This window comes from Leiobunum rupestre, chromosome 4 (assembly GCF_980474605.1).
Source record: "Leiobunum rupestre chromosome 4, qqLeiRupe1.1.hap1, whole genome shotgun sequence".
NCBI lineage: Eukaryota > Metazoa > Arthropoda > Arachnida > Opiliones > Sclerosomatidae > Leiobunum > Leiobunum rupestre.
Window position 1 is genome coordinate 13,210,967 of NC_143387.1, and position 24,795 is coordinate 13,235,761.

Here is a 24,795-nt window from a genome sequence, read left to right on the forward strand (position 1 = left end):
TTATAAAGTAGTGAAAGAAATTTGATAAGCTGCGGCCTGGATGTAATTAAATATTTTATTTCTAAATATGATACATTCTTGAATATCACATTTTAAGTTTAATTATAACTTTAGAATTTTCCTATAATATCGGTGAGTATTAATTATGAATTTCAAAAAGGGAATTTTTATTCTCTATTTTTTATTAAAGATAATGAAAAGTACAATTTTATAATAACCGATTTATGGATTTAATTATAATACACTAAATAAACTTCAATCAAATACATAAGAAAACCCACACAAAATTAAATTTAACTGATTGACGTTTCCAGAGTTTTCATTTATAAATAACTCCCATTCCGTTAAATGAACTGGGTAACCCAGAAAAGTCTTGTTTTCTTCTGACAAGCGAATCAAGAAGCGAGGGATAATTATTTGTTAGAAATCTAATTGGCGTGGTAACTGTTCAATCTGACATGGGATGGGTGGACACATAGACCTTTAATCCTGAAATGTGTAAACGCCTAGAGCGTTTAACTCTAAAATGGGTTTTAAACAAGAAAGAACAGGCCATTATAAAACCTCTTTTACCATGTTTTCGTAGATTATTCAACCCTGGATTGAAAATTCCATACCCTTAGGGTTGTCTTTAGCTTTAAAGTAAAACGTTACGCAGTAGATCACGAACATGTTATTTAATCTGTATACTAGGATTAAGTCTACGTAACGACCGTAGCACCAAACGCGACTAATTGAGATTTTCTGTTCTTTGAAGACAATTAATTTATACCAAATTAGCTGAAACGTACTTTAGTTATGGCAAAAGGGATCTACCATTTAGGAAGATTAAGTCTGAGCTCAATAATTAAAGGAAAACTCATCTGCTGGGTTGGGGTAAACAGCAGATAAAATCTAAGAAAATCGTGAAATTTACATCACTTATCACTCAGAACATATAATTATATCGCGTTGTAGTTCAAACTCTGTATTTTTTTCCAAAAGAGAAAAAAATAATGTTATTTGTTTTAAGCACAATTAAATAAAAACACATTTTAAAAACCTTTGTTCAAACATATTTACTTATCAATAGAACTAGCCGGGGGAAAGAAACACAATAAAAATCACGGTTTAAGGACCATATTTTTACAATGTATATTACTCTGTAAGTAAAATACCATCTATACGTAAACAAAAAGTGACTTAAGCCAAGATTAGAGCTTAATAATTATTATTAAATCCTTGAATCATCTAGGTTTAATTTGAATATCCCGAAGCGCCATTCTATATTGTTCATAAAAAGATGACCGCATAAAAACACCGTTTTCAATTTCGTGCGTAAGTGGAATATCAAAAACATTCAAAGTTTATAAAGATTTTCAGAAATTTTCAGAGATATATTTTATGTTTCATCCTTTTATACATTATGTAGATACAGAGAACGGACAGCGCGTGTCATTATTTTTAACAATTGGACTTTGGATACGACTATTAGTTAAAGTCTGAAGCCGCCGTTTTCTTCACCAATTTTTTCGTTAGTAGAATCAGTTGGCGTATATTTCTCTTCAAGTTGCAGCTCTGTTTTGGATTTGTCCTTCTTAGCCTCTGAGCCGCCGAACAACCACGAAAAGAAAACGCGCTCCAATTCAATGCAAGGCGCTTCGATGAACAATCTCAGAACCAGTGCCAGAATGTGACTAACGCACAAGGTAGCGAAGAACGCGCTTATCTGAAAATATATATTATATCTTAAACTAAAGTTGAAAATCTATTTTACTTAAACATTTTGAGCATCATCTTCTATTTACACTCTCAGGACACCTATAATACGCTAAAGCAAATGATCACACAACCCTGCTTATTTGAGCTGCTGTCAGACGAGGATGTAAATTACACCAATTCTATATTAAATATTAGCTACTCATGGAAAGGTTTGTTAGTTTTATCATTGAAATTCGTACAAGCCCTCGAATACAAATATATTTCTAAATTCCTCTAGAGCGCTTTGCTAAACTTCTTTATGTCGAATCATTTGGTAATTACCAAATCGGAATTATCACACGCTGCTACTACAAAAACAAACTTACAATTGTGCTATTCGTGGCTTGTAGATGTGTCATTCTTGTATACCAATAGACCCGCAGTACTAACACGTGTACCACGTAAATTTGGAAAGACAACTTTGCAAGTGGCTGAAATCCGGGCCAGGATAGAAAGTCGTTGATATATCCTGAAATAAAGAAATTTAAATTACATTCTTCACTCACACCAGATTTTAAGATGACGGAATACTATTCAGAGCATTGTGTTCAGGTGTGTGACTCATGTGCAGCTTATAAACAAATAGACCCGCCTTCACACTATCGCTTGAAACCGTTTTTCCTGTCGCGTTTCTCTTCATTTCATTTGTCAAAACTGGCAATCGAACTGGCTTAAATTGGGTTACTTTTAAGCTCTATAGTTTAACCGTGGCGTTAGATTCTTAAGGTCTTTTAAATTGGGCGTCTCAAGAAATGTCTGATTTATGGCGTTGACAAAACCCAATTTACGCGGGTAAGAATTTGGAACAGGGACTTGGGTGACGTATTATATACGTCATGCTGCCAAGCTTTTTCCAATTGGAAAAAGAAAAAATACAAACATGGCTGCCATAGCAAACGGTACGGCGTAACGTCATGCTGCCAAGTTTCTACTAGCTCAGTTTTCATTCCCATGGAAAATTATTAATTTTGTAAAAGTCAGATGGCGCAATTTACTGAACACCATAGAAAGTATTAAGAATGAAGAGTTTCACACATAAAATGTTTTATAAATTTTTAACTTCATTTGACGATAATGTTAAATCTAAAATGAGATATGTCTTTAATATTAATTAGTTATGAGTAAAATGACATTACGAAAAACACTACCAAATAATACGAAATTTAATTTATATGCGATCTATTAATATTATAAAATCTAACACATTTTTAAGAAATAATATATACACCATCAAACGTCAAAAATTGGAGCCACCAAAATTACAAAAGCTGTTGTAATGAAGACAAAAGTCATGTCACTGTAGAGGTGAGCGGGAACCCCACCTTTAACGAGCAAATGCATTCATTGTCTATATTATTGATGTTTGTTACGTTTCTGACAAGTACAATTGACTTTTTTCCCCAAAAACATCAAATACAGGGCCCCAGTGGAGCCCGTCAGAGTACAATTTTCAGGCGAATAAACGTTACTGTATTCAATATGTTTTTAATGAAATCTTGGGCCAATTTAGACAATATTAATAATTGCGGGTGGTTATTATAAAATTCATGTTTTATTTCGTAAATCAAATCAGATTAAACATTTCTGCGATTTCCAAATTATCTCATAAAACCAATACAGAACAAAATTTTCCATTCGCAATTATTTACTAACTGAAACTCAAAACAACTTAGTTCTATTACTGAAGCCGCGAGAATTAAACTATTTTATTGAAACCCACGGTAATTAAATTCTACTACTGATATTCTCAATGAAAAAACCATAATTTTAGCTAATCCCCTCATCACTAAAAAAAACCACGAAATGTAAATAGGCATTTCCGTTGGAAGAAAAAAGTAGCGTAGGGGCTCATTGCATACTCTTCAATGTTTCAAGGGCGTCAAATCGCTCCGAAAAGTGCCAAATTGATTCTTTATTATTAATATTATTATTTATTAACTCCATCTTATGTTTGGTTAAATTTAATTTAAATTTTCTTTTTCCCGGAGAGCCTCGCAGCCTTCTGGTGATCCTTAGCCTACCGATTGAATTACTCATTATGGTACACAAGAACGAAATATAAATTAACTGCCTGAAAATTCATTTCCTATCATAATTTCACCCGCTTCGTCTTCTTTCCTTTAGCATGGACGACGTTATGACTTGGTGAATTACGTCGTCAGAAGACTGGGAAAAGCAATTCTCGTCCGCTGAGCTTCGGAAGCTAAATATCCACAGAAGTAATTTTAACGCGAGCCATTTCCAAAACCTTCAGTTTCACTGGTGAATCTTAACGCTTACATTAATTCATTTAATTAAAATGTATTATACTCTAAGTGGTTAGTTATTGCTTTGCTATAACATAGTACTATTGGCAGAACCTAGGTGAATAACGAAATAAAAGGCTAAGGAAGTCTCTTTTCTCATAGGTGGTGCAATAATCGATAAGCCAGAGATGGTGATGCCAAATTAATCATCTTATAACAAAATTATTGAATAAATTCTGCCATTGTTTTACTAAGTAGATGACAGGAAATGGACCATAATCGTATATTTTAAAATTATTAAAAGTCATGGTTTAAACAGAATTATAAAATAAACTAACTAACTTCATGACTTTTAATTTATAAAATAAACCAGTCATGAAGTATCTTGTCTTTTAAATTAGATTATTTTATAATATTGGACCATAATGTTATCCGTCTAATGAACGACGAGAGTTTGAAACATGAACTATCGTTTTAGAGAAGGGGGGGGGGGTGTAAGGGAAACAGAAAAGATTATACGTTATATTTTTACGAACAGGTTTTTCCAGAAATTGTATAAAAAGGGTCCTGCATCAAAGTTCCTTATAACTTATTAGCGCCCAACCTAATAATTACGCGCAAAGAAATATAAGTGAAAGTAAAGAAGTTTTAATAAAGGGCCATTTTTAAATGATTCCTGGAAAAACATGTTTGTAAAAAAATAACGTATAATCTTTGCTGTTTACCTTACCACTTTTTTATGTATAAATCTCTTACCCCTCATTCTCGTAAAAGGTTGTAAATACAATGAATACGCGACGTACTTTGTTAGTCTTGATGATGGCGTTGACACCGCCAAAACTTGTCGACGATGTGTTTTTAATGAACATAGTTGAGCCCTTTTTGGGAAAGTTTTAATTTAAATGTGTTCATACCTCCTTTTCCAACGTAGCAAGCGTAGGTGAGCCAAGCTATAGCGAGTCCCCACATAGTCCTTTGAAATGTTGAAAAGGTGATGGCTTCGAGCATCGTATAGTCAAACGATCTGACCCACGGATAGACTGCATACACGCAGGTCAATCCAAAGCATGTTGCTGTTGTCCATCCTAATAGAGCTTGGAGCTAGAAAAAAATTCACGAGCCGAATGTTAGATGCGAAAACATTAATGATGACTATGTGTTAACGTGAATCAAGATCGATCGAAACGCGCGTAACCTGTAGACTAGAAATGGATTTGATGATAAATTGTAAAACCAAACATATAGCAACACAAAAGTAATACTTTCTTAAAATCAGATGGTTAATATTGGTTTGAACAAATCAAAGATAGATATTCTGACTTTTCAATATAAATTGCATGTATGCCATTCTCCTTTGAGTTATTCCAACAAACGTCGAAATTCCGAAATTTAATTACTTTTCCAATCCCCTCTCAGATTAAATGATATCATCCATTTTATCCAATTGCCACTTGGAAGGGGTTTTTCTATTGCCCTATATATTTGACTAACGGTTTTTAATACCTAATTTCTATGGGGGACAGATATGGCTTTATTTAACTCGTCATTTTTTCTATGTCGGAGCAAATAACTAATGAATGTAATGCAATTTTGATAACTAAGTGTTTGTTCGGAAAAATTCTGGGTGAGATTAAAAAAAACCGTTATTGATACCCGAAATTTTCTGAAGTGTTCCGGCATTTAGCATAAATATACACGTTTAACTTCATTATTTGCTCAGCAGAAGTCGTACATTACGGACTCTGCACTCAAGTTCACCAAAAGAATTAACAAAATTAATAGTTTATTTTCATTGTAAGTTCCTAAGTTACACATTATTTAAAAACAGGGATTATCAATCTCATTCAATTGCGGAAGGTGATATTGCGGTCTTAAAAGTTACATAACTGTGTAACTTTTAAATTAAATTTAACGTTCGAAATTATTAACTTAAACATATTTTATCTATACTTTTTTGTTCATATTAGACAGTATACGTAAGTTTATTTTTAGACTTCAAAGCGGTCTAAATTTCCGGCAAATACCAAAAAATCGCGTACAGCTGGTAAAGTCGACGATATTGTTTTATATAGTGCTATATACTAATTCATTCTAACTTTTCAATGTCATGGTTTAAAATATAATTTTTTACAATAATTAACGAGCCACCTCTTGTTTTGGCACCCATATTTGGCGAATTGATTTTATTCCGTAGTAAATGATAAATTAACCCTTTAGTTTCGAATATTTGGTCCTTTTAAAAAAAACACTTTGTTTTTCTTTTCAATATTGAATGAAAATTATGAAAATTTTGAGATTGTGGTTAAATAAACGTGAGTTGATTAACCGATTAAATTAAACCTTTGGTAGATTGTTAGTGGTATATTTGAATGAAAATATTAATATTAATTGAGACGGTGCTTACATTGACCTGAGAACGTCTAATTCGTTTCAAAGTTAAAAATTTTACCCGGAGAGCCCAAAGTGAAACTGGTCAACTAATTGAATGAAATTGCATACGCTATGTATAGGGCCCTGCCTTCCCCTTCGCGCCTCTGATTCCGTGGATTTCTGTTACGCCACTGCCTTTGCTCTACGAGCATTTTTGACATGATCCCCTCCTTATTTCCAACGTTACTACGTGAGAAGCTTACGTTAGAAAGCTACCTCTCTGGAAGGATGACTCGTAAGTTTTGAATCATACCTAAATATGTTCTTGGTTACATGTACTTTAAATACACTACATCACTAACCCTTGTGACGTTGGTTTCCTTGTTCCGAGTCAAGTAAGTTCCTAGAAAGAGTCCGATGCTGTAGTTTGGCAAATGGATGTACGGTTTAATGGTGACGTTATCTAAGTAGTCAAATATTTTGCTACAAATATAGAAAAAAACAATTGCACTAGAATAATCTGCGAAAAGCCGATCCAGTAGAAAATCACTTCAGATAAAACCAGAATATTTTTAATTAGAGTAATCAATCAAGTAGGATGACCTTTTTATAACTTCATTCAATTTTTACCATAATTCATAACTTTAATTCAACAGAGACAAAGTTCTATTGCGTGTGCGAATCCCGCGTAACAAAAACATTTTCATTTTGTGTTGTCTCATGATATTACAATTGTGAGCAGCTGATAATGAGGAAGAGTTTTACAATAACTAAGCGGAAGATGGCACTACATTACACTGGGTTTCCCGTTTTTATTTAATAACAGGCACGTTACAATTAACACGATCCAAAAAGTGATAATGAATAGAAGAGGGAAACCCCCAGCGTTGTGTAGTGTCCATGTTCAGCGTAGTCGTAGTTAATATATTCCTTTTCCTACATGAATTATTTGGATTTTATAAGAAATATTATTATCTTACCGAACGTTGGTCAAATCGGGAAGTGCTGCAGGTGGAAACTCAAAGATATAGGTTACGAGCCCAGACGAGAACATCCCGGCAAATATGCCCAGGCCCAAAAGGTATTGACCATATTTCGGATTCCTGTTTATAGATAGTTAAGCGATATTTTTGAGAACTATAATCAAGAACTCTATTTAAAATAAGATGCAGATACAGTATAAATATCGGATTGTGTGATGAGCTTTACCACAAGGGCTAAAACCATAGTCGAAAACCCATCAGCAATTGACTCTGTCCCGAAGAACTCGCGTAACTTCACTATTGGCGTTAGCGAGAGACATACTAAATTTAGGAGTAAGTGTCTAGGGTATGCTTACTAGTTAGAGGTAAAGAGAATAGATTGAAGTTTGCAAGATAGATTTAATTTTAAAATATACATTGATAAAGTTAAACTCAAAAAGGAACATTTACCGGATATACGGTTGACCAATAAAAACAAATTAAACAAAAACAAAACATTTCATAATTCAAACACCAACTAGGGTGTTTCTGGGAATTCCCTTAAAATGAAGCCCACAGGGCCCTACTAATAAAACGATACTTAAGATTTTGAGTCTGGTGTCCAACGCCTGGCTTCTCCTAAGAAGGTGGCACGAGCGGGGTGCGCGCACAATTTAGATGTATTCTGGACCTTCTTTATTTCGATCACTTATGCCGTCGCGTATAACGCGAATCATCGGTTTCGTGTCGATCACTTATACCGTCGCGTATAACGCGAATCATCGGTACCGAATAGATGATTGACTAAACAAATTTGAATTACTCACACCATCATAGGTGAAGTCACTCACGAGGTTGTTTTGGTCTCTCTAGAGTTGGTCCTTTTGTCAACTTCGTTAAGATTTAAATTCTGCCTTCCAAAAACGCGGACACCGAGTTTTTACTCGAGGGTCACGTGACCTCTTCATCCGGGTCGGTTTGTGTTCGCCAATCAGTTTCTTTTAGTTTTTTTATTGGAATATCTTATTGGCAGAAACTTAGAATACCAGGGGACACCAAACTTGGTGACCCCCCGGGTCAAAGGTCGGAAACGCGCGCATGCGAGTTATAAATTTCCGCACTTAGCAAAGCGCAACACACATGGTAAATTTACTACAAAAACAAGTTTAATTGGACACATCTTCTTAAGATTGTAAGGTAGGTTAAAAATACGAACTTTCAAAGAAAACGAACACGCATGTGTTCTTAGAATTATACTGGATTTCTTGCAAACTTCAATAGTTATTTTCATATGTAAATAAGTAAAAAGGAAACGAAGGTAAGAAACAGGGACGGATTCTCATAAAGCCCCAAGAGTGGAGACACGTGCGGGACAATGTCAAAAGCGAGAACGGGGAGTAAAGGACCATGGCCATTAGCCCTCTAAACCAATTTAAAGGCGACCCTGCCAGCACGCCTTGAGGCGAGAGAGCAGAGCGCTGATTGGAAACCTGTCAACCGTCATGGGGGCGACCAGCGTCCAACATAACGATTGATGGTTTGTAAAAAAAACGAAAATAGGAAACAAATGTTTCGGAAGAACTACTGCATTTCTATGCTAGAAATAATATAACTGGGGAATATATACTTAGTTAAACTCATTGATTGTGAATATATAAAACTTAAATATTTGGCATTACGAATATATAAAACTTAAATATTTGGCATTACAATTGAGGAGTCAAAAAAACCTTATTTAAAATAGTAAATGCAAGTGTATAGATCCCAGGTATGTGGACAAAGCCTAGCCAATGGTACTATTTTGGATATTTTGAAAAATTCATATTGGTTTACGCCAAAATCTCTAAACAACCAAATGAATAATGCATAATTTCTAGTACCCTCATTTATAATGGTGAAACAAAGGTATTTTATTCCTATCACTAACCCTTTTGAATCTCGGTTACGAGGTGCGTCACTCAAACCTATACAATTCCAGAAATCATCTATCATTGCTCAATAGGCTCTTCAATAACATGCTGTTGCTGTTGCCAAGCATTTACAGATGATAGCATTTTCAGTTTGACAGATTATAGATAAAGCAGTTGCAACAAAATTTATCCAAAATATTTTACCTGAATAGAAGAAGAAAGTAGATCACTGCGTAGATAAATAATTGTACATCAGCAGAAAGGTACCATAGCTGGGCTACGCACTAGAAAGAAATGGTGAAGAGCGAAAAAACTAAGAAATTATAGTGAACTGATAACAGAGGTTTTCCTTGATTTAAATGAAACTTCTAAATAATAAAATGCCGTCAAATTGTATTGATAGTATACAGAAAGCCAGTTATTGCTCGTAAATGTTTGGAAACTATTGATATTGAGGGTGAACTAGTGCTCCAACAAAAGCTCCCTTAGCATTAACCACATTTTTGTTAAAAATAACCTAAGAATGGTTGGAAGAATAATAATATGACTGGGTTTACTTCAGAATAAATATTTAGTAGTATATAACCCATTTTTTATTTCATTTCAAAGTATCCCTTCATTGGGCCATTTTACTTAAATTTCGTGAGCAACGACCGGCAAGGCAAAAATAAAGGACAACTAGAAAATTAGTAAAAACTAACAAATAAGTTTTAATAAGTTTTAATTCGAATTAAATGGATATTTTTGGACTTAATGAAATTGATTTTTATGAATTGTAACCAAATTTAGCTAGAGTTCATATATCTAATGCTCAAAGGCCCATGCTTATTCTTTTCTTTGAAGGGATAGCTTTTGTGGACGGAATTGACATTGTAATCAATCCGTTATCAGAGTAGAAATTGGGGAGCAATTGAGCTAATATTAGAGGTGCATAAACAGACAAACACAAATTTTGAGTGGCTGTTTATTTTTGCTATTTAAATCATTGAATTTTATTAAACACAAAATATTGTAATTTTTTCAACACGTTTTCGGCTACTTTTTAACTTAATGGGGGTTATTATAAAAGTTGATGCAAATTTGGGTTACGAAACCAACCATTTTTTACTCTACTGATCCAGAATCGGGTTAAAAACTACGCATTTTGAGTCTAAAACAACCCAACATTTTAAAGGGTGAACCACATAGCATAATTACGTGCACGAAAAAGTATTTGTTGAAAGGGAGTTTTTCCCTGAAACTAAACGCCACTTTAAGTGTCTTTTAACCCAGAATTTTAACAGTTTCCGATCAAGATGGAACCGCCAAAGCACCAGTTTTAATTTAATTAAATTATGTTAATTTTCTATTTAATAAAAGATTTTTGACCATTGCAAAATACAACATCTAAATAAATAATTTCGTTTAAGCAGTTTTCGAGTTAAAAGTTTTAACAAAATGGCAAACAATCCTTTTTGAATCGTGTCATTTCAAATAATTATCTACCTCCAATAAATAAAATGATTTCCGAATGGACAATATCTTTAGCGACTAGATTAACATTGGTCGCTTATTGACCCTTAAGAAATTTAAATTTAAAATAAATGATAGTTATTCAAAATATTATTAGCCATAACGCCTCGTACAGTTACGCCAAATGGGAGATTATTAGCTTAAACAAAGCTCTTTGTGCGCGTTTTTAGGGATGGTAACTTCAAAAATTAGATATCCTGCAGTTACGCGTTACAGAATAAAAATCCCGAAAAACATCTGTTAAACATCCAAACATGATTTTCACGTGAAATATTAACTAAGATAGGTGGGTGACTGAAAGTTCCATCATACAGATTCGGCATCTCTACTCATCTGATAATCACAATGCCTATTTGATAAGCGAAGTTGCTAGTCATAAATCTATCTGGCTCAAGGATGACAAGGAAAACAGTCTTTGGGCTATTAGATAACCGTAATATACAAAATTTTACAACGCAAATATGAGATTCGTGTTAATACTATTGAAATAATTCAAGATTTAAAATTCAGACTATTCCAAATACGCAAAACAGGTAAGAATTTAAAATCTTGAGAATACCTAAAAAAATGTATCGCTGTTATTGTTTTCTTACTGGCTCGCCATATCCGTATTAAAATTTTTAATATTTGCTAGGCACTTATGAAAATCACGCAAAATAATAATAATAATCAGCTAGGCTAATACCAAAGGCACCAGCTTAGGCCTAAGTCATTAAGCGATATTTAAAGCCATTAATTCAGGTGGCCGGGCTACAATGCGTAGGAGGGTGGTGGCAAGCCCTTCAAGCCACCCGAGCCAACAGCTACCTACACTAAGGAAGGGGAAAACGAAGAGCTCGGGGGAAAACCCATTAAGCCAGCGAGGATAGAACTTGCAAACTCAACGCAGAAGGAGTTGTTTCGAGTTTTCACCCAGTGCCACAAGCTGGGATGGAACCCGGCTCCTCTTGCTGCGAGGCGTAAGTGCTAACCGCTAGGCCACTATTCAACAAATGTTGTAAATGAATGAAAATCACAAATTTTCCATTGACAACCGCTCCTAATTTATCTTGAGGTATTCTAAGAACGTCACCGAACTGTCTGAGCTATTGCCTTATGTATTGAATTAGATAAATACTAAACTATTGGGTAAAATTAAGTGAACACAAAAGCTTTTACCGCTCCAGAAATAGTTTGAAAATTTGCTATGAAAAGCAAATTGGTCCACCATCGTCTTAAGCATTGATCATGATAATTTTTAAAGAATCTCTTGTATTCAGGTCCGGAGGCAAAACGTTCAATTATTAAGACTATTCCCATCATTACCAATATAGTTGGTAGAAACCTGAAAAAAATTAAAAACAAAGCTTCTGTTGAGAACGCTCACAACGGAAATTTTATGTGTAACTTGTCGTTTTTATTGGCCACTGCGCAGAGACACCAATTAGGTATAGAGTAGCGGTGCCAGCAACAGGCCGGGGTAGGACTGGGCCTACTTGAAATTTTGGTAGGGGCCTCCAAAAATTCATATCAGAAAATTCTTAAATTTGATTGATAAATAATTTATTAAATTTTCAATATTCAACGCGAGTGATTCGCTTAACGAAACTGCTGTTTTGATTCCTTCCAAAGGTACGAGTAACTTTTCTTTGACAGTAGTTTATTTTTTAGTTCTAATTTTTTCGTCGCGTACCCATTTTACCCAAAAATTGCACCACTTGCTTTAACAAATTAGATTATCCACGTGGACAGATTTGAAAAAATTTTCGGGCCTCCATATGGTTGGCCTACATCCTCAAAAATCCTGGCGCCGCTACTGGGCATAGCAATCATAAACCAACGAACCTCCAAATTCTTCGGCAAATGGAGATGACTGGACTAAACACCTTTTTCGAATCGTAAATCAAAACAAGATTGTACGCTACCAAGACGCCCCTAAATTTAAAAGTAATATGTATTAAATTTGAATTTTGTTCATTCCAGAAACTTGAAGCCTTTCAACTTACGTAATAAATAGGAAGGAATCCACAGACATGTATGATCCCGTTATGACCGACATGAAAAAGTCTTCAGAAAGGTCTTTTATATACAGTGCATGACCTAATTAAGCAATTCAAAACCTATTAAGGCTCTTTAAACCACGAAATCTGGCCTGGACTATTTTCCAGGTTTTCACTCTCAGACTGCGACCCAACCGTGGTTTCATACTCTAACACGCCACTACAAAGGCAAATTCCTATCTATAGTTCGTCAGGTGGAACCTTGAAATAAATGCCCGTAAACCTAGCCTAGAAGCTTCCAAATTTTAATTCTACAACCACAATAAAATGTTGGACGCTGAAAAACGTTGTCTATAAATAACAGAACAAAAAAACTGTTTCGAAACTGACGCAATTCCGCTGCTTTTCCAGCTATTATAGGCTCCTCTAGATGAATGGACAACGCTTTCACTCTAATAAACGAAACGTTTAACTCCCACTCTTTACTAGTGGTCCTGGGCTCGATCCGCGAGGGGATGTCAAATTTGCATTTGAGGGCGCTGAACCTTCTTATAGACGACCCTGTAGTAATGAAGGCTTTTCTTTAAGTAACATAATTGAACTACCATTGAAGCATTTATATTTGACGTTTTTAAATTATTATAACAATCCGCGTAATCATCACTAGATAAAGAAATTGGACGCCTAGATTTAGAGATTCAAAGAATATTTATATGAAATAAATACCGCAAATAGCTTCAGTTTTCCTATTTTGCGCAAATTAATCCTTCCCTGCGAAAAACGGGTTTTACTACGATAATGGAAATAATGCAATGCATTGTTTAAATAACTAAATTGTCCTCACAGCGCGCTCTTAGAGGAACGTGATATTTTATAAAGGAATCATTATGTTATTGGGCCTATTTTGAATCCAAATAGAATAGTTTGTTCTCACTTAAGTTGTTCTTGTTAATTAAAGAGTAAGAGTGTCCCAAAAGGACCCAAGTGGCCGACAAGAACCTCATTCCATTCAAAGCGTCCAGAGATCGTTTTTGAGCTGCTCTTGTTTTCATTAACTTCTGAGTGTTTTCCACCAAAGAAAAGGACTTAAAGATTCTCATAGTGTAACTTTCTGAAAAACGATTAATAGGAATTTTAAAAACCAACCTCGTTATTTTACGTAGCGTAAATAAGATGGACGGCTTTTGTTGAGATTAATAAATATTAATCGATATAAAATATATGTAATCAATAATGCGTTTAATTATTCTTAGGGATATTGACTACATCTAACAGTAAGCCACTATCACATTGGTTCAATAAACATTATGACGTGACAGAAGTTATGGGTTTCTTTCATTTGGTCTTGCCCGAAGAAAACTTGACCATGATGCCCCTGAAAGGTCCCTACAGAGTCATTCTCCCTTGTAACAATTGCACACTTTATTGATAAAATATATTCGGAGCCATTAGCTTAGGGCAGGCATTTACGCATTAAGGCTCTTAGGCCTCGGTATTTTAACCGCCGAGTTCTTTCAGTATTATGTCACTTTGTACGATTTCCCTTGGTCAGATTTCATTAAAAATAACCATGGCTTAAGTAAATGGGCGTTATAGGTCACCCACGTGAGAGGTAAAGAAGTCGAAGCCCCTGATATCCACACTCGAAAGGAAAAGTAATTTATCGGTTTTAAAATGTCCATGGCTTCAAAAACTACGCCGTCTAAAAGGCACGTGCCTGATGTCGCAAGCCGTAATATATGATATAAAACACAATTTAATAAATAAATTATATAAATACATACATACATATTATTCTTATAATATTCATGATATTTATGGAAAGACGAATACTGACTTTTGAGATTAAACAGCTTTTTCCATTAAACACAGGTTGAAAATATTGCATTAAGTGAAAACAGTTAATTTTACTTTCATTTTTCTCCCTTTAATTCCAATTATTTTTAAACGATAGTTTCGATGTTCAGGGGATTCGATAACATTCGTCCAACTTTTAGTGTTTTCTTATTCGAATAATCAAAGGTTAGAATTTATTTCACAAGGGCAACTTTCGTTTGCTTAAGTCCTAGAGAAATACCGAAAATTGGGTTAAACTACCACACAAAATTGCCTTACATTGGTGTTCACTGATGCTCAGGCCCGAATACCAACACTAAAATGTAAAACACGAGCCTGAATGTACGTCCTTTATCAAATCAATAACGAACGTGACGCTAAAGTAACGCGGTTGTAAAGACCAAACAGAGGGAGAAACACACGAATTTGGGATTTCATTACCAAGTCATGAATTGTCTTAAAAGTTCTTAATAGAAGATTAAAATCGGGCGAGATGATGATTAATCCGCAACTCACCTTTTTCCAGTTTCTTTGCCTTACAACGGGATTTGTGCACTTCCAACGCTAGAGTTACAACCGAACAAAAGATAACGATGCTTAACAGGATTGATCTAAAAGAAACATTCGTCCATGTTTAGTGATGTTTTCACAAGGTAGTTCGTTAATATCTTACACAATTGATATCTGTAAAGTACTCATTTTGGTTTTATCGGGGAGCTCGCAACTTTCTAGTTCGGCGCTAGTGCCCAATTTGGAGGCGCCTGTCGAAAAAAGGTCATCAATTAAAAAAAAAAAATTTTTTGCAATCGTTGCGGAATTGAGTAAACGGGGAACTCAATTTGAATTTTTTTTTAAATAATATAGAAGCTTTAGAATAACTTCTATAAACATGGTGATCTTAATCTTGAAAATGACAATCAATTAAAATGTAAATTTGGGAGACCCGCACTTTTTGAACCATATTAAAAATTGCCAGTTTATGAAGATATCGCCAATATGTATAAAACTTTATCAAATGTCAATATCGCAGAATATTTTAATTAAAAATATAAAATTAATAAAATTATCTTATTTTTCAAAATAAATTAATGAAAAATTAATTTAATTGAAAAATGATTAGATGATTCCAAATAAAGCAATGTAATGAAAATGAAATTTTGTTTTAAAATGGAAAAGAAGTTAAATATATTAAATGTACGCCCAATTGATTCAGTTGTTATTTATAAAAATGTACAAATTAATCGTATATTTTCCCAATACACATCTTATCAGCTTAAGTCAGCTTAAGTAAAATTAAAAAAAAAACCAAATCAGATAATATGCTCCAAAATGATATTCGAACATTATTTAAATCAAAATTTTCTAAAATATTAAAATAAATATTTACCATAACACATGTTATACTTTTAACTTCTAAACTTTGGATTTTTTTGAGAAATCGCTTGGACGCTGCCTATGTTTGTTGGGTGTACTTACCAGCTTGAAGCAACTGTCGAATGTCCCCTTCTGAACAAGCGGACGGGACGCAGACGCCCAACAACGATGGCGCGTCGTACATGGACCACAATGATTTACTGATCTCATTCATCACCTTCATAAATGTATATTAGTTAGAAAAGTTCGTCATTAAAAATATGCAAATTGATGAGAACAGGTGAAATATTAATTATTTTAGTCGTTAAACCAATATTTTATTTTTTAATGAATAAATATCTTTTTATAGTTATTGTTAGATTTATTTTGTACACCAAAGATACTGAAAATTAGAAAACATTATCGCGTCTCTTATGAAAACTGAAATGCGTAATGAAAGTAATTTCGTAAAAACTGTCGAGGTTTATTCTGCCTTGCAAAGAACAAAAGCATTAACGACCAAATTTTCGATTTACAGATTTTGGTTTTATTTCTCCTTATTTTATACGTTAATTTCAATTTTGAACTAATTTTCGAATTTAAAATTTTTGTTCTAAGAGAAATGACTTGTTTCAAAACGCATTATTTTAGGTTTTTGCATTATTTTCACACCAAAAACGCATTAATGTGTTTATTTTCTTTAAAAGTCAAATCAAAAGGAATTTTTTTCGCCTTTTAAGACATGGTTTTAATGATATTTCTGAAATATCGTTTGGCCTGTAAATTGTTTTGTACCAGAATATAATTTGAGTTGAAAAATCCAAGTCTACTATATAAACTTGAAAGAAGTAAGTTGGGGTATTTTAAGGCAAAGAAAGTTTGAATTTCGCGGGTTTTCTCCATATTTTGGTTTTGGTCGTTAATGCTTTTGTGCTTTGCATGGCAGTATTGGCTTATTATGACCGGTATCTGAAGCAAATTTGTCAACCGAGACCTTTAAAGTTACTTTTTTTTCTTGATTTAACGTCTATAGCATAACCTCTTAGCAAACATTTTATCAATAATAGTTAAAACAATTTTGATCCAAGTTATTTGAAAGACAAAGATGACGCTATCTATCGTTTCTCTTCTTTGACCTTCACAGCTATTAACAAATAGTTGTGCTCACACGGCAAGGGCCTTCGAGCGCTTTATCACCTTTCCAAAGGCTTACCAAGCACTCGTTGAACTAGTGAGATCCATTGAATGGCTGAGGAGCAATTATTCATGGTTAATGCTGTTTCTACACCGTATCTCTTTATGTATGGTCGTTTCATTGCTGACATTGTCCAGTTTGTATTTAGACGTCTCTAACTAATGCGACCTACTTTTCAGTTCACTGTCCCGCCGTTGTCTTCAAAAATACCATTATCATCCTAAATTTGACTATTTTAGTTTTCATTGACATTGTTTTCCCGATGTCTTCCTTTCCACCGCATTGCAATAGTTTCATCCAAATTTCTTCATTTATCAAAGTACCTAGAATTTGTTTTTGTGCATACAGACTTCAACAGTAAGGTCATCGAGATACGTGTTTGATTTGCGGGGGGGGGGGGGTATATATCATGGTTCTACATCCTACGCCTATCCTTGTACTAGCGTATCTTCATTGGTACGCGGAAAAAATGTACACACATTTCGCTGCGTGGTAAAAATGTACAATGGCAGAAATGTACACAAAATTCGCTGCGTGGTAAAAATGTACAATGGCAGAAATGTACACAAAATTCGCTGCGTGGTAAAAATGTACAATGGCAGAAATGTACACAAAATCCGCTGCGTGGTAAAAATGTACAATGGCAGAAATGTACACAAAATTCGCTGCGTGGTAAAAATGTACAATGCCAGAAATGTACACAAAATTCGCTGCGTGGTAAAAATGTACAATGGCAGAAATGTACACAAAATTAGCTGCGTGGTAAAAATGTACAATGGCAGAAATGTACACAAAATTCGCTGCGTGGTAAAAATGTACATGGAAATTATTAGAGATAAAAAATTTAAAAAATAGTTTCGGCCTTTCGCTTCATGATTTGTTTAGTGTCCACTAAATTAGCGTGGTGGTTATGGTGGTTACATATAGTCCGTTTGGTTTCTTCCAAATTTGTTTTTAAGGTAACGGAACATTGATATTTAGCCCATTCTACGCAGTGTCAACAAAAGAACTTGCCTTCATATTTGTTTGTATCCATAAACCCGCAATGACACTATCTATTTGCGCCTTTGTTGCTCACTAAAAATCTAAGTTTAATTTCTTCGGATTAAATGGAAAACTTAACATTCATGTATTGGGTTTTATGCATAAAACAATAATTTTTAAATTGAAAAGTAATAAATTTCATTTTTATTTTTTTATTTTGTATATTTTTTATGCATAAATAAATAATTTTTTAATTTAAGAAATTATAAATTTCATTTTTATTGTTTTATGTTGCTAATTTTTCCGCTTAACAATTATTTTTGTTCATTTTTACCTTTGTACATCTTTACTGGAAATCAAAAAACGTGTAAATTTTTTCTTTGAATATTTTTTCATGGATTCATCTTCATTACATGTACCTGATCAACGTTCATTAGCAGACAGACTAAAAGTAAACTTATGTTTTCAGGGCGGCTCCGACTTCTGGATGACCAATAAGTGACAAAATCGTTTACGTATACCTTCGACATTGGTGAGAGATAATAAGGAAGCTATTATGTTCCAAAAAAAGGGATTTGGAACGAGCTCGTCGACGAGTCAGTCATCTTAAGATATAACTAGAAATGAAAAACTGGATTGGTTCTGCACCAAACCCTAAATCTTTACCAATTGAAAAAAGGAACCCACTACCATTCCTTGCTCATGTTTTTTTATCAGAATTGCTTTTAAAATAAACTGAATAACCATTAATACTGAAATTGTAGGGAAAGAGTAAATATTCTGCCAAAAATATCGATTGATTTTGGAATCACCCTCGGCCAAGTAGGTGACCTTATATATAAACTAGAAATCAACCAAATCGCTCAACTGGAAAGTAGCAAACGAATGTGCAATGGTAGGTGATTGATTCCAAAATCACAACCTTTAGTCACCTAAAACTTTTCCAACAGGGCGCAGTAATTCTGGTGTTCCATTTTGGAGGGAAAAAAAGAATTTTAAACGATTATTTGATATTCGTTTAAATTAGTTAAATTTAAACCTAAATATGACATTTTAATGTAAAAATTAAATCGGATTTTCTGAACGCTAGTTATTAGTCTGGAATTCGTATTTTACATTCTTTGTATAGTTCTACTGACCTCAGTCTTGAAAGTAGCGTTAATTTCTTGAAATGGCGGTTTAAACCATTTAAAATTTTTCGGCTTCGGTGGTAAGGGAATTTGAAATTTGATAATGCAATACTGTCCAGTTTCCAAAGGCCTTTTCGGATTTCGGTCTTTGTTGGCATTAGGGATTTTCACACTGAGACATTGGTGGTAGGATCCAAGATGACCAGAAGTCCCCAATAATATACCGGAAGAAGGCTTCCCAATAGCGTCCAACACTGTCATTGAAGATAGTTCTCGTCAATTTTCAGTTCTCGAAAACATTTCACGTAAAAACAATATTTCATATATAGACTTAAGGGGGAAGACTACAGTGGCCATTGTCTACTTTTCAAGCTGAACTCTTTTAATTTGGTATTTTAACTTATAAAATTAATATTTAAGTGTAGAACAGCCTCTTGTTTAGTGCTTAAAATAAGTTTGACAATTTAAAATTTAAAATTAATTAAGTTATTACGTTTTAATTCGGGCCCCCGGAGCTAAACAAGTTGGGCAAGCGCCCAAACTACCCTTTAGTTAGGACCTTATATCTCGTTAACTATTAATATTAGAATTATCAAAATTATTTTAAGCACTAGAGGAAGGTTCAGCCTTATAAGAAAAATATAATTCAATTATGTAATTGTTAAAACATAAACGTTCAGCTTGAACGAAAAAAGAGGCTTTTACTGTATTCTTCCCCCTTAAGCATGCATTTTTGATATCTATTCGAGGATTTTATCTGTTAATACTTTCCTAACAATTATTTATTTGTTTATTTTTAATTTTTTAATTTATTAATTTATTTTTATTTATTTACGTATAGTGGCTCAGGAAATCTTTATTATCTCTTCTAGTGTCTCTCTGTTTCTGAAGCTCAACACCAACACACCATTACTTTCTGTCGGCCGTGGGCAAAGCTAACTTCTGTTACGCCACCTTAAAGGTTATATTTTATACACTTACAAGGAGACTACCCGAGGTGTTCCACACCGATTTTGTTCAAACTCGGGCGATTGGTAGACCTTCATGTAACTTGAAAAACCCTTAAGGGATTTTCTTCAATTAGAAACGGGTTTGCCATGACAACGAAAAATGTTTTTGGCAACATAAAATGGAAATTTTCCCATTGAAAATAACATGGGATTTTGACCGATTCCAAAATTAAAATACCAAAATTATAAAAAAAATTGATAAAAATTGACGAAAAAATCAAAATTGGTCACATTTTTATCAATTTTTTTAATTTTTTTCACAGGGAAATCGGTCAAAATCCCATGTTATTTTATGTTGTCAAAAACATTTTTCGTTGCCATGGCAAAACCGTTGCCCATTGAATAAAATTCCTTTAGGGTTTTTCAAGGTACATGAAGGTCTACCAATCCCCCGAGTTTGAACAAAATCGGTGTGTAACACCTCGGGTAGTCTCCTTCTTAGTGTCTTTTTCACAACACAGGTTATACGATCTTATCGCTTTAATTTTGCTAAAGTTTATCCTCCCAAGAAAATTGTACATATATTACATAATTTACACTTATTGAAATTTAAAAATACTAAAAATATATATTTTCAAAAATAAATATTAATCTAGTAAGTTATTAATAGAAATAAATTATTTTGAATTAATAATAATAAAATTTGACTTAAAAATTTTAAAGATTAATCTACTATATATTCCCGGAAGTTTGGAATTGACTATCCGTCTGTTTCGCTAAAGCTTCCTCGCCGTTGGCCTTTGCAGAATGGTTACAAGTGAACGGAGTAGAAGTTTAAGCGGATTTGGCTGCTTATGACATTTTGATTGGGCTAAGGGATGACGTTAAAAAGTTCGTACTCAGAGCTCAGTATGACCCTATAGAGCAACAGTGTAACTTAGCTTACCATTTTTAAAAATGTTTAATTTTAAGGTCACAAAAAGTATGACGTGACAAAGTATCACTGAACAATTCGTGAGGGCTGTGAAATTGAAGATTCCATCGAATAATACACTTATGGTTTTGGTCGTGTTGATCCATCGCTTAGGAACATAAGGTATCCAAATATTTGGTGGGGTGGCGGAGTGGTTATCACTTTCGCCCTTTGTTTAATTTTTCATATTAACCCAAACTTCAAAAGTTTATTCAATTTCGTCCAATTTCTTAGGTTTCAGAGCGATTTGACCCAACATCACTAATATTTACCTTTAATGCTTGAAATTTCGCAATTTTTACTAAAAATGAATAATTAAAAGTCAATAACCCGAATTATTAGTTAATCCAATTTCTCCGAAGCTTGATGGATTTTACGCATTTTTCCTTAATTTTATCCAAAGTGCTTGAAATATGCGCAATTTATTTCATTTGTCTATTTTTCCTGGTATTAACCCTAATTTGAAAATTTTATCCAGTTTCATCCATTTTCAGAATTTTATTGAATTTCACCCAAATCTAAGTAATTTAACCTGAAAAAACCGAAATTGTTAATTTTTTCCTAATTTTATCGAAATGTCCCAATTTCATCCGTTTTACTTAAATTTATCCAATGTATGTAACATATTCAAATATTCCTCATTATTTAAAAACATTTATCAGACATTACCAAAAGTAAATATGGGGAGAAAGTCTATCACTGCCTTCAGATTTTACCTTCCACCATGCTTGACACCCTTTTTGAAGAGCTAGTGATCACGTTATATTTCTAACCAATAAGGATAGCACATTACGCGCGAAATAGTGCATTTGTGGTATTCCGGTCCGCGCTCAAGATGAAAATTTTGAATTTTATTCCCTGGCAACCATGTCACCGCCTCGCGATTTCAAATAGTCTATCTGACAAATGCTGACCATTATTTCCTTCGAAAACGGTTGATTTTAATTAATAATTACTATATCAATTGTAAAATAAACAAAAAAAGCTCGTAGCTATAGCTATTATTTCAGTTAAACTGGCCAATTGTTAGGCCTTATCATCGTAGATTTACCAATTAGTCCCGATCTCTGCTCTTAGATGGCGCCACGCTCTCCACTATTTAAGCGAGTGTTATTCTAGTTACGGTTTATTTCTTTTCAAAAGTCATGTTATTATTTTTAAAATGTCACATTTTAGTTTCTATGATATATTTACTTCATTTAGGAACTAAATTAACCAAACTATCGAAAGCAAAAGTTTAATATTCACGTATTTTATAGAGAACTATTTTTCATCGTGGCGGAGTACAACCGATACCTTTGTGTCCCTGTAAAGAGGCGAGGGGGAAGTCATTTCCGAAGCCTAAAAATTTTACCCCTCAAATAAGACGTCGTGCGGTTGGACCCAAGTGCCAGACTTTCTCCCCCTATTTATTTTTGACATTACCGAAACTTTCCTTAAATTAGTAATATTTATCCAATTTTACTAACATGTATCAATTACACAGGCCATTAAAGTTAGGCAAAACCTTAATCTTAACAATTAACATGATCTCCTCTTGGTGATATCATCGCCTTTTGCTGATGCAAACAAGTCCTTTGGGAAATTTATGTTACCATGGAGACTCGGAAATGACGTGTTACTGCCGCACGCGCAACAATAAATATCCGTCTCCAAATAGAACACTCCCCCAAATTTATACAATTATAACCAAAAGCTTACTTTCAAACGCCCACAATTTCATATCTTTTAAGGCCAACAGAGTTTTCAAGATGGAAGCCGAGCAGCCTTCGCTTAGGTCGACCTCTGAACTTTGTCTTACGAGCAGCCGAATGGCCGATTTCACCAGAGATTCGAGACCCGATTTCATTTTGTCCTCCATATGCAATAATTTCTTGAAAGCAGCTTCTTCCGAAACTTCGGTTTTCGGATTCGGAAATTCGCCATTTGAATACGACAGTAAACAAGCTATTGAAACGCACAAAATAAACGCGTATCTTTTTAACACTTTCATGATGTAGCTCAACAACTTCGTCCGACGGCCGGCGAACTTCTATTAAATGTGGCAATTATTTGATAGACTGAATTATATTAAGTTTCGTTTTCAAGGACAACCATCTGTTCGAATCGTATATAAATAGATTAAAACAACTTTACATTAATTACTCGAAAAAGTTTTTTAATAGTAAAGGAAAGGTGTTATAATTGTAGCTTGGCGCTAAAGGTTTGCTATTCCATTTTCCACTGAATGGCTAACATTAAAAAAACCTGAAGAATTAAGCGTTATTTTGGAAAGCAGATATGGTATTTCGCGTTATAAATTTTATAAGGGAACAAATGAAAACTCTTGATCTGATATAAAGTATGTTGATCATTTATATTTAACTAAAATATTAACTTAAATCGCGGTCGAGTTTCTTTTTATGGAAGTACATGACTAATTTTTGAAAAAAAAATATTTAATTGAATTAAAGGTCATGATCCTCGCGCATTACTGATATATGCTTTGTTCTTCTAAGCCGGTGCTTTAAAAGTTTCAAACTCGAAATTGATAATTCCTTGGTATAATTGCTGGCCATCTTTTACATAAATTTTCTTCAGACTATTTCACGAAGACAAATTTTGTAGAAAGATAATAAGGTGTTCGTTTGGACTAGATTACGAATGAAACTGTTAACAAGCTGAATTGTGTATCTTTTCAACTAATGTACCATTTTCGAATATGCAGCGGACAAACATGAAGCAGAGAATATAAAGCCCCAGGAATGGAAGGTGTAGCTCCGTCTAGTGGAACTTTTGCGCCTCTCGTTTTTAAAGAGAGACCGGGTTGCGATAACCGTTTCCGGTTACTCTAATTTGCTTTGCCGGAAGCTTCTAGTTCGGCCAAAACACGCGGCCAATAATATCAATCCTTCCATTCCTGGGGCTTTATATTCTTTGCATGAAGCCCCTGAGTATTGCCCCAATTGCACATAAATAAATAACTGAAATTACACTTAGAAAACGATATTAGCAGGGACGATTTGCTTGCGTGAGCTTATTCTTGGTAATTTTCAAGATATCAGAGAACAACAATGGCTAATTTTTTTTAAGCCTGCTTTCTTCAACGTAAAAATACTAAGGATATTGATAATCTAATATGTGTGTCAAAAATGACAACTTTATTTTTACAGAAACTCTTTAAAAAAAAATGGACAAAAAACTCGTACCATTTATTGAATTTTTCATATATTATAATTAATCTAAGGATAAAAGTAGGTTGATTTGAAGAATGATCAGGGATTCAACATCTAGGTAAAATATACCGTAAGATGTCTTAAATATCTAGGGTATCTACCACTAGAAGACGTAAAATATTTACATATGGTATCGATAACTTATTTACAATTTTATTCCAGAATCAGTAAATACTTAGTTTCTTGACCTGAAACCGAAACTGTCATTTGTAATTACGTTGACATTATATAACAAATATGTATTTCCATTTGAATATACATAATTCTGAACTAAACACGCGTACTCCTTTACAATTTAAAATTTTCTCAGTTTACTGTTACAGTTTCAAGACCCAAATTTAAGGAAATGGTTTTAAAATATATAAAAGGTGAGGGAAAATTTATGGAAATTATTTTAGAAATATATTTTGCTTTTTAAAATAATTCCAAAAAATAACTCT

General features: G+C 33.7%; 1 protein-coding gene across 1 annotated transcript; it reads right to left on the reverse strand.

The window, feature by feature from the left end:
* Positions 1-1,405: 1,405 nt before the first annotated feature.
* On the reverse strand, positions 1,406-23,133 carry LOC149946421 (O-acyltransferase like protein-like). The gene is made up of 16 exons (XM_090170739.1): positions 22,842-23,133; positions 19,227-19,471; positions 16,032-16,146; positions 15,229-15,316; positions 15,072-15,166; positions 13,654-13,830; positions 13,110-13,280; positions 12,726-12,819; positions 12,565-12,654; positions 11,899-12,064; positions 9,433-9,512; positions 7,337-7,459; positions 6,719-6,839; positions 4,901-5,087; positions 2,067-2,209; positions 1,406-1,708 (listed from the first exon to the last, which is right to left on the reverse strand). The coding sequence occupies exons 1-16, from the start codon at positions 23,131-23,133 to the stop codon at positions 1,475-1,477; spliced, it is 2,421 nt and encodes an 806-aa protein (XP_090026865.1). The 3' UTR covers positions 1,406-1,474.
* Between the last annotated feature and the right edge of the window lie 1,662 nt (positions 23,134-24,795).